Source organism: Colias croceus, chromosome 13 (genome assembly GCF_905220415.1).
Source record: "Colias croceus chromosome 13, ilColCroc2.1".
In the NCBI taxonomy this organism is placed as follows: Eukaryota; Metazoa; Arthropoda; class Insecta; order Lepidoptera; family Pieridae; genus Colias; species Colias croceus.
The window spans coordinates 4,375,611-4,390,518 of NC_059549.1; the positions used below are offsets into that span (position 1 = coordinate 4,375,611).

Sequence of the window (14,908 nt, forward strand, 5' to 3'; positions counted from 1 at the left end):
TTATAGCTCAAATTACTAAATAATGTAGTAGTTCTTGGGTCGTATTCAAATGGGGGTCAAATAGACATTATTACAATAGATTTATACAATCATTTCATTGCCTTAATAAGGCTGGTTTTAATATGAAAACATGTAGGTATCAATTATTTTTAGACTTGTCTTAGCTGTATATAATTATGTATAACAATAAGGAAGGAATGTTCTCGAAATATAAATGATAACTAAAACGAAACATGAAATGTAAAATGTTATTGAATTTAAATATAACATAATATTTAAGTAGCAGAACCTACAAAACACTTTTGAAAAGTGTACAAAGAGATTCAGACGTCACAAAATGTTTGTACAATTAATTAAATATTACAGTAGCAGACACTTTAATATAGTTATGCAACTGTATATATTCACTTGTATTCATTGAGCCATATAATACTAAAATGCCAGCCTCAAATAGGCTTTTGAATGGCTCGTATTCAGTGTACGGCAGTGAAAGAGCCGCTTGAATAATTACAGTCAATACAATATATACGAACTAATTGGTTTCATATCAACGTGGTTTGCCAATACCGAATTTGCTAATAAATATTATTTCGAGACCATTCTTATCTCAGCATCACGTGACCTTTACGGCGAGTCAGTATTGAATCAAATCTATTTACAATATTTATACGCCGATATAATAACGTACATTTTATCAAAATGTAATCAGAATGTAAGATAGAACGTTGTTTGATAGATTATTTATATCCTTATCTTACCGCGCTTATCATTAATTTACATCGAAGCTGAGATAATATTTGTATTCTTAAGATAAAAGCGATATATATTATACGATTGCAATAGTCTGCCATTAAACAAACAATTTAAATTTCAACCGAGTAAATAAGACTTATAGCAATTTACACAGGTGTTGATAACATTTATTGTTTAAAGATATTGCGTAACTTATATGGAGTATGGACGTGTATATTGTTGAGACCAAGTTTAAGTCGACTTAAATATCGTCATAGAAGAATGACACAGCGTTGCTAAGCTGTTATCTTTGTATTGGGGTCACAGTATAAATAAATCCATCCTTATTAGACTCGTGAATGAAGTTATGGTACTGTCAGCGAGCTCGACGATCACAGCGTGTTATGATGGATCGGATTATAGCATTAAGATTGATGTCATATAGAAAGTATGTTCACTTTCTAAGCATGCAGAGGCGCCGTCTCATATGTTATAGTTCAGTAAGTCAAAATCGAGTTTGACAATTGCATTATAAACCCTGTTTTATGCAAATTAATTCCAGACGTTACTATGCGTTGAGTGGGCCAAGTATTATTAATATAATTTTTAAAATAAAGATGATAATAACTGAAGTTCCCAGCAATTCAAAGTATGAAATAGCGCGCGTAATAATCATAAATCAATTGAAGATATTAAATTATGAACGTGCTCTGTAAGTCTTAATAACATTTTTGCCTTATCTGCGAAATAATAATGTGTATAGTTTTTACAATTTTAAATAATATAACTGCTATTTCAGTAAAAACGTGTTATTTTTTATACGGATGTATTATATCAATGATAATCAAGAAGATTCGTTAAGAGTTACAGATATGGAGGCATTAATTAAATTAATTTTAACTTTAGTTGCAGTAAAAACCAAATTTATTAACTTTTAATAAAAATAGAAATAGAAACAAGTAAGACTCAGAACACATTAAAAATATATTTTCATTATTAAGTAATATATTTTCCATTTTCTCACACAAGATTAAACATTTTCCAAGGTGTAACCAGTTATTATAACCGTAGATTAATCAACGTTTAAAACATAATAAGCATAGAATCCCAAAGGGCAGTGGCGCCGAAATCGATTGTAATTTCCGATAGGCCAGCTTAATAAATTATCGTGTCCGACGACCGGCGCGTAGGGTGTGGTCATCTCATTTGCAGATGTCGTCAATTCAAAAGGCATTTAATATTTAAATTAGCGAAAGTTTATGCCGTATTGTGTCACCGGACCTGTTCGGTGTTCCGTGTTTAATGACTCGTGATTCGACTTTATCTTTATTGTTATCGACTTTTATGGAAGTGGTCTCCGACGTGAATGTCATATATTACATATTTGGGGATATTATCGACGTATTTCCACTGAATCTGCTATCTTATTTATTTATTGTCAATTAAGTAGTATCTAGAGGTTGTACAATGACTTATTTATTTAAAATCATGTTCTTATTAATACGTCAGATTACAAAAATATAATGCGATTGTATCATCATTGTTTAACCGTATTTATGTGTGATATTTGAACTTTAAACCATTTAACACAAAAAAAAAAACTGTTTGACATAAATATTATTATAACAGCTGAAATTCGTTTGTAAATAATCTTCAACTTCATTGCCACGCTTTAGCCACGTGAAAGCATTTATCTTGTAATATTATAAGCAACGTCAGAAATGTCACGTAAGCAACTATTTAAACATTGACAAAAAGTTATAAAACGGATCACGTTACAAATTCGTAATAAGCCAACGCCATATACACAGTGAAAACAAACCAAGACTTATCTTACAGTCGTTTAGAAGAATTTGGTCATCTGAGCTGACTCGTTAAGGTTACCAAAACATATTATCATTCCTAAGTGGAAGGCACATGTCGCGAGGGTCAACTTCGTACTTGGTTACTGCCTTTGTTACCTCTTGTTTCTAATTGTGACTAAATATCACGACGAACAAAGGTCAGATGAAACGATAGCGATAACATGATTCAAATAAAAATAACTCGTTTTACTTTTGTAAAATAAAACATTAGAATGCGCTGTCGAAAAATTCCTTTTTAATTTCGTGGCCAAAATAATTTCTGCGAGTATTAAATACTTATTTTTAGCGAACTTCATAACAATGGAAAAGTTTAATTTAACGGTCTTATACAACATTAAAGTACACAAGTTTTCTTATTATTAAAATCGACCACGGAAAGAGCATTAAAAGTTTGGCATGTCTTCGAAAACTTCGCAACTTCTCAGAAGTTGGCAATATCTAACTAAATGTGAATGGAGAGATTTATGTCTCTCAACAATTCCTTTGATTGTCTCATCGTTATACTTTGTTACGACATCAATTTATTTGTATTCTATATTTATCGGTTACAAATCTATTCGCTACAATATGGCTCTATATAGTATAAATATTGTTTGGACCAATTGTATGCCAATTTATGTATGCAAACGAAATTATTGATATCTATGGGATCATAGACAGTTTAAATGTAAAAACATATTCTTATTTGATTGTGAATATATTATATTGTATCTATTATCTTAATATATATAAATCTCGTGTCACAATGTTTGTCCTCAATGGGCTCCTAAACCACTTAACGGATTATAATAAAATTCGCACACCATGTGCAGTTCGATCCAACTTGAGAGATAGGATAGGTTTTATCCCGGAAATCCCTCGGGAACGGGAACTATGCGGGTTTTTCTTTGAAAACGCGGGCGAAGCCGCGGGCGGAAAGCTAGAATATTATATGGATATATCTTTACGCAGGTAATTTATTTAGTCTTATATTTATTTCTTTTATAAATATATATTTATGCTCTACCCTTCACCTTTCCTCTAATTTAATTTCTCCTCGTACGTCCGGTTGTCTGGAAGAAATCGCTGCATAGCGATAAGACCGCCAATTGTTGTAATGTATCCTTAGATTAAGTCTTTTTGTAATGATTCTAAGAGCAATAAAGTATTAATAAATAAAATAAATAAATAAATAACATTTATTTAAGTGAATTGTGATGTGAATTCTTGTGGGTGATTTTTAAATGACCGTAATAATGTCACTTTCGGCGTCGTAAATTACGTTTAAGATGTGGAAGTGTCCCATATATTTTGCTGTTACGTCATGCGATATTTTAGCTAGACCGGGATAACATATTATTATTAAACACACATCGTTGCAAATAGATCCTTATCCCTTGTGAAATGAATTGTTTACATTTTTTCTACAAGCAAAAAACAGGTACACGCATGTTCGGACAAAGGAATGTTCTTTTCAAAAGAATTACAGGGCAATTTTTTGTATGTAAACAAAAAAACATTGCCTTTCTACCCGAAACGCTTTGTGAGCCATAATAATTATAAGTAAGAATAACTTCGGGGATATCTTTTGTTGGGAGAGGGGAGTTTTTCTAAGCGGGTAACGACCGCGGCAGGTGGTACATTAGTTGGCGGCTGATAAATAAAATTCAACAAAAAATGAAGCAAAAACTGGTTAAAGCGAGGACAAACGCCAATGTCAAGTAGAGGTCGTTGTAGCATCGATATCCATACGCGGCGACACATTTAACGCAAACACATTAGTATGTGGAAAACACAACGGGCTTCTGAGAACCGACGTGAATTATTACCATTTAAACCATGCATAATTACTACCGATTGGAAACCTTTGTATTACGTAAAGTTGCATCTATAGTTTTCAAACAAGTAAATTATTCAATTTACGAAAGCTCAGCTAAACATCAATAGTAGCTGTTAACACCTAAACATGTCGAGAAGCAAGAGTCGACAACAGCTATCATTTATTCCTACATCAAGAACACGTTAACGACATGCAATAAAGTTTAAAGGTCTCCTCTTAACATTCATCCGGTCGAATCCATTAATATAATGAAGCTGCAGTGAGCACATCACGTTTCCACGACCGCATGCTCCACAAAAGGAATTCAGTATTATTATTACGATCCAAAACGAATTGACTCTGTTTTTTATCCGTCCAGGTAGCGCAACAAAACCATCGGGGAAACCGGTCCGGAGAAAAAAAAATATCTTTGTAAAGCGTAAGGCATAAATCATGCAGAGCCACGACCGGTTCGACCGTATTCCCGTCTCGACTTCGCCGCCTAATGAGCCTTCAATCAAGGTCGATTCTTTGGATCGTTGCTAAATTACAACCTGCTTTAGATGGCTATTATGCATTCCGTACTCATCGGCGATCCGCAATGTATGCTCAGCGCGTTACTTTTCCGTTACGGTACAAGGTTCGTCGAGACTGTCGAAACCGTGCATAATGTAGATTTGAGGGCATTATTAACACTTGGAAAGTCAGAACATTACAGGCAATAACGAAAGTGGCTACGAGAGCAGCTATTGTGTGAAACTGAAAAACAAACATTTCTCATTAGAGGGGTAGCGCGAACGGACCTATTGTTCTCTGGGAGGACATAACGGACTGTGTCGGATTTGCGTCAACGCCACGGGCGGAGACGACGACCTTTACAAAAGCACGATGTAACCTCACTTAAAAAGTTTACCATCTTGAAGCTGGAGCAAAATAACTTTAATCAGTGAAACCTTTCAAAAATTGATTAAGATTTTAATTATAATTTAAACAGCTGAAACAAAACAATGAAAGAGATGTTGCTACTTTAAAAGCGTGTTCCATTTAATAATACGTTTAAAATCTGTGCACTATAATTCAAGCAATATCCATTAGATTTTTTGCTGATAAATGTATGGCAAAACAGTATGCTAGCTATTATGAGTTCAATGGCCGCTGGACCTCGGACCAATTCGCGACATGAGATTGAATAATAAGTTGATTGCGATTGCGAGCAAACCCAAGGCCGGCTGCCATTACTGCGCTGCGGATCCGCCATTTTGTGCGGCGTGCACCCACAGCCCACTGTTTCAATCATTTTGTTACTAGATATGACCCAGTTCAACTATTCAGTCTATTACACCAATTACGTATATTCTAGAACACGTACGATACGCGCACAGTAATGAATGCTTTTTGCATACTTACTGCTTATTACATTGCTATTTATAGTCAATAACACTTAACATTTTTATTACATTTGCTAGTATTTAAGTATGTTGTTAAATGTATTGGCAGCCCTCTATATTAAACACCATATTGTAGCAGTATCAAACAAATAGGTCGAGTCGCGAAACATTGACGATTGATTTATAGTGATTATACGATAATGCCTACTATGGAAAGTTTTCTTGTTTTGTTAAAATAGTTTGTATACTGTACGATTAAGTACCTCATCGTACAGACAATCCAACTCTGAATACAATCCGTCGATGTTGCATCTTTTATTATAATGAATTAATGAATTTGACATAGTTAGTTCGCAGTCGGATTCCGCACCGGGCAGATCTCCATCATAGATCATCTCATCTCATCCCATCAGTCTATACTTACTGAAGAATTAAATATCTCAAATCTCAATCTTAAATCTTATAATTTACCCCAACCCCCAACATTGGTCCTTCGAGCCGGATTGTCATGTACGATTAAGTACCTAATCGTAAATATTAGTATAATATTAGTTATAGAAATGTTTATATAATAGCTCTTAAACGTAATAACTGTAATTGAAATAAACGTGGCGGTGGCTTCTCTATATTTACATTTAATTTACTCTTTCTGTTTCATAATTATTAATAAATTACAAACTACAAAATAATTATAAAATAATCATTACATATACATATATCAAATTTAATTATGAATAATATTCGTTCAACAAACTTCATCATGCAAATTGCACAATTTTTTTGCAATATCTATACTATTGACCTTATGCGCCTTACACTCGCTATTATCTTTTTTATTCTGGGAAATGCACTTAAATATAATTGTATGCAACATTATTTAACATTTTACGTTGAACGTATTTATATTTCATTGAACAAAAAATGTTTCAATGTTAATAAATCCATATAAATCAGATGAAGGTAAAACGTATAATGAGTTCGAGTTCATTAAGTAAACATTAAAAAAAGACAATTAACGAGCGAAATACGAGCGCATCTTAGCGGATGAACAGTGATCGTGATGTTAATTGATTTAACCCACTTGAATGTCGATCCGCTCCGACAATTGATTGCTACAAGCGATAAAATAAAATCAATTCACGATGCATACGAGTAACGAGGATACCATCTACAAGTGCACGAAAGGCCTCGAACGTCAATCAACTAACCGTATAATACAATGCGACCGATTACATAACGACCCGCTTTTATCGGCTGATATTTCATCTTAATATTCGATATCAGAAACGCCGATAATTATCGCTTAAAGGTCAATGAAACGATCGAAACAAAATGTTTGTTCACCTTGAATGTCTAAGCGATAGATATCGCGCGATAAAAATTAGGCGATACGATTTCATAACTACGAATTTTGTAAGCGAAAGTACGCTCGAGTGAAGAATGTAATAGTCGGAGCTATCTCAAAAACCACTCAGATTTACGACCCTAATCAACGAAATAACGACGTACACAGCCGCCGAACATAAAAACTGGGCAGGTTCTAAAGAAAGGGTTGTGATAAATTTTTCTAAGAACCGATTACGTTTCAACGGCGAATTCCCTTTAAGGGGGCCATGAATCCACACGCTCAGGGCCGATTAGAGGGAGATGGTTGCATGAGATTATCTAGACAGCCATACATATACCTTGCCTCACGCAATGACTATTATAAAATGTAGGGCCGGTTTCGAGTTAATATTTGTGGGACAAATAAAAGTCATAACGGACTGAGACCATAATTGGGCGAAAAACATATTCGACACAGCGAGGAATTCGCCGTATGTGGCTGGTGACTCAACTGATCCCAATTACGTTACAAACAGTTCATAATTGCTAACATGTGGAAACAAAGTCATTATATAAACTAGCTTCTTGTTCCTATCAAATTAACATTAACAATTATTATTCTTATCATTGAATCATCATCATCATCATCATCATCATCATCAGCCCATATACGTACGTTGAATATGTCATCAAAGTATTTTACATGGTGATATATTCAAATACAAATATTATTCCTTTGACGACATCTAAGCGAGTCGAATAGTTTAAGAGCATCTCCACAGAGCTCGAAACCTATTCAAATCAGGATCTGAATCTCAATAAACTCATAAATCGAGCCGTTACTGTCGCACAATAAATTTTAAAAGAGAGATAAGGTTGATATACGAATGGCTATTACTAACAGCTTAGGTTATAGAACATAAAGCGACGTGACTGAGATAGGACCAGTTCGTGTAACGGTACATTGAGGTGAAAGTACACATATTGCAGCGTAATGTTGACTCGACTGTGTAAAGCATTAATCTCGAAATAGAAGTGATGACTATAATATTATACGAGTTACGTAATTCAGTTATTTAATAAAGACATTGGAAAAATAGAAACCATTACAAGTAGGAGACAAAAGTATATGGATATTCTATTTGTTTGTTTGTTGTATATAGTATAAATACACATCTTTGAAGACTGTTGTATAAACAACTGGTTAAAATAAATAATACATGAGTTATAAACTGCAACGACGATTATCTGTGCAATAAAACAATCAAATATTCTTAATTTAAAATAAACCTTTATAAATGCAGGTAATTAACGAGAACCGTCTATTTAAATTTAAATGCTCAATCCAAACGAATAAACGTAGAAAGCCCTGAACAATTTCAAGGCTTAAACCAGAATGGTTGATGAAGAACGATGCATCGGCGAAATAGGATTCGATTATCGTGCCGCACACGCAATCACTGCACGCAAAACAAACAGAGCGATGCACGAAAAATATGTAAATTCCTGTTTATACAGTGGACAGGGACGGAAACGGTATATCGTATTAGCGATTCCACATCAATATTGTATAAATGGATACGATTTGAATGCATAAACTTAACAAATAGTTGTACAGATTCGCGGCGCGTTCACGGCCGCCTTCCAGCCGGCCATTGTTCTTTACGTAACGACTACGTGACGTTAACGATGCGACTTATTATGCTTACGCAGGTGCCGCTCGGGTTTCACGGTGTCGATTTCCCCGCCTATTGTTCTTATAATCTTAACGCTAATCTATGCATACGCTTAGCATATTTTTTCCTACACTTCCCATTGTAATCTAACTATGCTTGGACATTGTAATTACTGAATCGTTTAATTATTATATGCGAATTAATTAATATTGTTTTCAACTTTGTTTTTGTAAATTCATTATCCCCATTTATACCTATAAATATTTAAATACATTCATTATTAAAGCAATTATTTAACACGATTATATTTGTTTGAATGTGTGTTCATGTTGGTCTAAATTTAAATCATTGTTCATCGACAAAAACGTTTTTAAACAGCGCCCATTAAGTAAATAATGATAAACAACCCGCTCACGCAGCTAGCGCACTTTTGTTTCTAATTAAGCCGTAGTGAATCACGTCTTACGAGTTGCGTGTCACTGACCTTCGCGTAATTGCAGCCGGATGCGTGCCACGATTTCAGTGCTCAATCATTCCGTTCCGTTGAGCCGCTCGCCGCCAAAACATCATTGTATTACACCTCGTTTCACCTCATTACAATCAGGTGGATTAGAATTTAGGGATCGGGGTGAGCACGGCGCATTCCTGCACGATTGCCGCCCCGACCGCGCGACCCCTCGAGGCACGAACTAAGCGCTCATGACACATTCCCCCTCGCCCCCCGCGCCGCCCCCACCCGCCGCTCCCCTCGGGCTTCGTCGGCATGCAAATTTAATATTGTTACGTATTCCAACTTCACAAGGGCACTGGTATAAGCTGTATGTGTAGAGCGAAACGTGTTAGCGCGGCTGTTTTTGTGCACGTGGGGAACACAGCTTGGGGTGATTCTATTCGAGGCTGAAGGGTTTCATTATCGCTACTCGTAAATCAGTAAAGTGAATGAGAATGGAAAATCGGTCACATTCAATTAGAACGCTTTATGCATCCAAATTATGTAATTCATTATCATTACCATCGACGCCTTAAAACAGTAACGTAACTTAGAAATTTATATGCAGATGCATAGATATAAACACTAGAGACAGAAACATCTAGGTATGATAACTTCAACCTTGAAATGCAGATGCAATGCGAATATGTACTCATTCTGAAATTTACGACACCAGTGCATGTTCATGTAGCTGTAAATATGTAAAGTTATGCAAACTGCGCACCAACGTGAATATATACGTAAAATTTCACGTAATATCACGACCAGAATGCAGATTACTTCGTTATATAACCAACGTATCTCTAAAATTAATCTTTGTGCCAAAAATACGCGTTTCCTACACGAAATAATATGACAGCGTCAACGTACTATAATATTATTATAATGAAACTTGTTTTATAAATACTCATGTCTAGGTACATTTGTTAATACTCACGTCGACCATATCTAAAATATCGAAACGAGTTTTCAAAGCACTCAATTAATTCTGTCCTTAAAGTTATGGTAATATTGACCCCAAAACCGTGTAATAAAGACTCAAATATAAAGTATACCGGTACCAATTAAATTAGTAATATGCGAAATATTTTGTCTCTTATCATTTCGTTTCCAAGAAAGGTCCTTTAAATAACATGTTAAATTATGATAGGTATCAGCTAAAACTGGGTTTGAAAGGTAAAACCGGAGGTTTTGCAATAACCAGTGAGTACAACTACACGAACATGTTCAGCGTAAGCTGAAGTGTGTAAACATATACTTGTTAAACTTGTTCATTTTAATAAAAACGAAGATAGAAGTATGATAATATTATGTTATTCATATATGCGCTTTTAGATAAAATCACAATATAATAAAACAGTATTAGAAAACTGGTTGTCAATAACCGTAATGTAAATAAGCCCATCGCGATCGTTCCGAAAAAAGGTTCACAATAAAGAGATTCATTAAACCGCGTTAATTGAATTTTGAATAAAAAAGATGGTGGGTGGACGTGGCCAGGGGCACAATGATGGTCGCCAAAACCAATTAAAAGCAAATTGTTCAGTAAACAAGCGAAGCAGCGCGGAACCAATATCCGAATTCCGTTTAACTGACACAAAGGACTGTCGTTTCCACCATTGTATATTTGTATGTACTACATCTACAACTAGACTTCTAGAAAGATTATTTTCCCATTAGTACGACGCGACGGCAAGAAGATCAATATATTAATTACCATATGAAAAGTACCAGTGAACCGTGCTCAAACCAAGCCCTATCTAACACCATGACGCGCATTAAATTACTTTATTATAGGTATGTGATATTAATTTAGTTGTTAAACAGTACATATTACAGCTATATAAAACTTACCCGGTGTATACGAATTCTAAGAAGCTTTGTTAAGTTAAGATGGAAGAACATAATTTTCCATTTACGATCCTGAAAATGTATTTCTTGAAAGTTCATTTCATTAACATTTCAATGAGAAAGTTCTTACGTTCATAACATTGTTTGTTCTATTTTTTACATTCATTCTATATTTACGTAAAATTGAAATATTTCTCACTTTGTTTTTCAATAATAACTTCTAAACTAAGATTGAGAAAGACATCTCGTTTCCAATCTAAAGTTACAAAGCGGTCCGCAAACAATTACGATATTATTCAGTAACAACCTTTCAAACCAGTTTTGTTTTAAACTCACCGACAGGCCAGCATTACTCCAACGAAAGTGACCGAACTTCCGAACAACGGAAAAGTTGAAACAATCCGAGCAATATTTGTTTGGGACTTTAAGTGTTCACAACTTTGAAACCAATATAAAGTTCGCTACTGTCTGAATACATTACATAGTTGCCAACTATGGGTACAGATATTCAAATTATTTTGCTCAATTAATACTCAAAATTATACTATAAGTGAAATAATTCTTGTGTTTCAAGGACAAATGATTAAGTGAAACAGGTACCGTTTAGATAATTCCAATTACGATAATACATACAGTAGATGGATAAACCTTATTCAAGTCGGAATAACAAATAAACATTCCAGGTCTTATCAATATGTAACATATTCTTATGTGAACAAATTATGGGGTATATTAAGAGAAGGTATATCGTGATGAGTTTACATAACCATAAAACACACTACAACGATACACATTTTAATATATATTAGCGAACGAACGGTCGTTCGAATACAAGGTGTCAGACACAGCTCTTTATTATGTAAATACGCATCGGTCACGGTTACAAAATTTAATTTATTTTGAATTATTCAAGAATAATTAAAGCGACTCATTCATGAAAATTACAATGTCAAAAGAGGGAACGGTTGATTTACGAAAATTAATTTCGTATACCGGGTCGTGTTTTTGCATCGAGACGTTTCAAACGGTCATAATACATATTATTACACAATACAGAGCTTCATTGTAATTTACAATTTTAGTAGGGCTATAAAGGCTATAATACAATGTACAATGTACATAATATTATATTGCCGTTAAAGATACTTCACAAATACGTAGAGTAGTTGAGCAATTAATCTTAGAGATAAAGTTAAATGACTTTTGATAGTTGGTATATAGGCTAATAACTAAAGTCAATATGTAGGTACTGGCAGTAATGAAGGTTAAAATTATTTATCCAAAGTTAGTTTGTATCTACATTTAATTTAAATGTAAGTAGTTAAATATTTCATTTTAATAAACTGTAAGTAGCTAATTTTACAACACATTTATTCGCACATTCTGAAATAAAATATAATCCATGTGAAAATATTCTTACTACCTAGTACCTACACGACTCTCAAATGCGGTCGATAACAATTAATTAATACATCCATCTATATACGTTTTGAATATCTTACGAGAATCAAAAATAGATCATTGTGTCTATTAAAAAGTAATATCAATACATCCCTGGGAGGGGTAGCAACCAGCCCGTGACGTCACACGGACACCCTGTCACGAACACAGGCCGAAATGAAAGCACGTTTTATCAGCCTTTATCGTGGATACAATATTTCAGTCAAAGGATAACCTTTTAGCCGAAGGACGCACGTAGAATTTAATTTCTTATTTGTCGACAGCTGATGTGATACGAATAGAAATGACTGTAAACATTATATTTCTCCCTGGAAAGTGCTTAGGTAAGTGTGCTTCGGAGACGAAGAGAATAAATATGGAAATTGCGTTTTTAGTCAAATCAGAGGCAATGTTGTGCCTTATGTAATATGTATATTAAAATTTTAAGCGAAATTTATTATAACACAACCATATTTATACACGAAGCACGTTCAAATAAAATCTAAATATTTCGAAATATTTAATTATTAATATTGACAACGGTATTATAATTCAAAAGCCATAGAAAAAAAATATCTAGTTTTAAATAGAACTAAAAGGTACATTTTAATAGTAAACACATTAAACTCTAAAATCCAAAGTGGAATACGTTATATCAACTGACATGACAAGTAACAAATAAAAGGTTATGTTTTCGTGTGAAAAACACACATGTTCCGATTCCATTTCATAGCAAATGGGCGTCATCCATCTTGATTCTCGACTGCAATCGCCAGTCCGAGCCCTCCATTAGAGGAAGTATACGAGCTCGGATTTATGTTGAACCCACAATATATAAATCAATTGCTATTTTATTTCCCGTTGAGTTGTTGGAAATAATTCGATAATAATAGATTCTATATGCCATTACGTTATTACGTTACGTAATTCAATAATTATCTTAATTCTGATTAATACGAAAGTATTGATGTGCATTATTCTTCATTAATCAATGCAAAACGTTATCACACAAACAAAGCCGTTAATTACAAACGATAGTTTGTGTCATTAATCAAACTTTCTTTTTTACATCTCGATTTCTTTTAAAGCTGTGTCTATTCATTATACAAGTCCTCAGTAACAACAGAAATCAGTGAAACATTTAATACATAGCAGTCAATGGAAATACCATTGAATGCACATCCAATTTCATTTCAGACTAAAGCAATGCACCTGAATGGTTGAATCCTCCACTATTAAGCATCCGGAATGGATCCCCCGAGAGCCTTTGAGGCTACAACGTTACGTGTAATCCATACTAAACCTTATACCCAAAAGACCGTTTATTATGCGGTACTATCGTTTCTATTCGCTTTACATAATATATTTAATCACTGGATAATATCAATCGCATAATTGTTATGTGCAATATTAATAGCATTCACTGTTTCATAATTAAGTATTTTTTCCGGCAAAGTAACAATATTTTATGTTAACCTTTTATTTAGTAGTTAAGTTTAAAAGTACGAAATAAGAAAATATTTTCAACATTTCATAAAACACAAATGAAATTCCATTTGCGAGAATTCGGATCTATGTAAATGGTTAAGGTAAACAAACACTACTGTTATTTTCCATATTATTTCCTCAACATGACTTTAATTAAAAATACAATTGTAAAATAGTTGGCATTGTCATGTCAATTACAAACACAAACGTCAATGAATTGTTTTCTTCGTGTTTTCTTCATATTTATCTACACTAATATTATAAAGAGGAAAACTTTGTTTGTTTGTTTGTTTGATTGTAATGAATAGGCTCATAAACTACTGGACCGATTTTGATGAAATTTGGCAAAGACAACCTTTAGACCCTGTGAAAGAACATAGGCTACCTTTTATTGCGAAATATGTACCACGGGCGAAGCGGGGCGGACCGCTAGTAGTATAATATTTAAAAAATTATACCTAGATCACGAACGAAGTTTAATAAATTGAAATAAGGTTTTCAAGGACGTGACGTTTCATGAGGACGTTTGTTTAAGAAATGAGTAATTGATGTCATCATCGTCATACATTGTTCAGACTATAACATGTTATTTAGATACATAACTTTGTACACATTCAATGTAGCGAATATAATATTACCTGCTGGCTGGGGCGGAGTAGGTTCCGTAGGGTTTATTTGCCCGTTGTTCCTCACAGCTGCTTTTTTTCTACCTCCAGTGGTTGCTGGACTCTTGGTCGCTTCTCGCTCCACTCTCTGTAAATAAAAATACATTTTTATATAATTTTATACGATGTACAAAACATACCAATCGTACAAATCATACTCTACAAAATAACTATAGTAGAGTCTAGTAG

The 14,908-nt window shown here is 34.0% G+C and overlaps 1 protein-coding gene across 4 annotated transcripts in view; it reads right to left on the minus strand.

Annotated features, from left to right (window-relative positions):
- The window catches only part of LOC123696966 (lysine-specific demethylase 3A-like), a 132,273-nt gene that overhangs the window by 60,737 nt on the left and 56,628 nt on the right, over positions 1 to 14,908 (minus strand). For all 4 annotated transcript variants that reach the window (XM_045643365.1, XM_045643364.1, XM_045643367.1 and 1 more), the window contains one exon: positions 14,693 to 14,807. In XM_045643365.1, the coding sequence (XP_045499321.1) occupies positions 14,693 to 14,807 (115 nt within the window). The remainder of the gene's footprint in view (positions 1 to 14,692; positions 14,808 to 14,908) is intronic.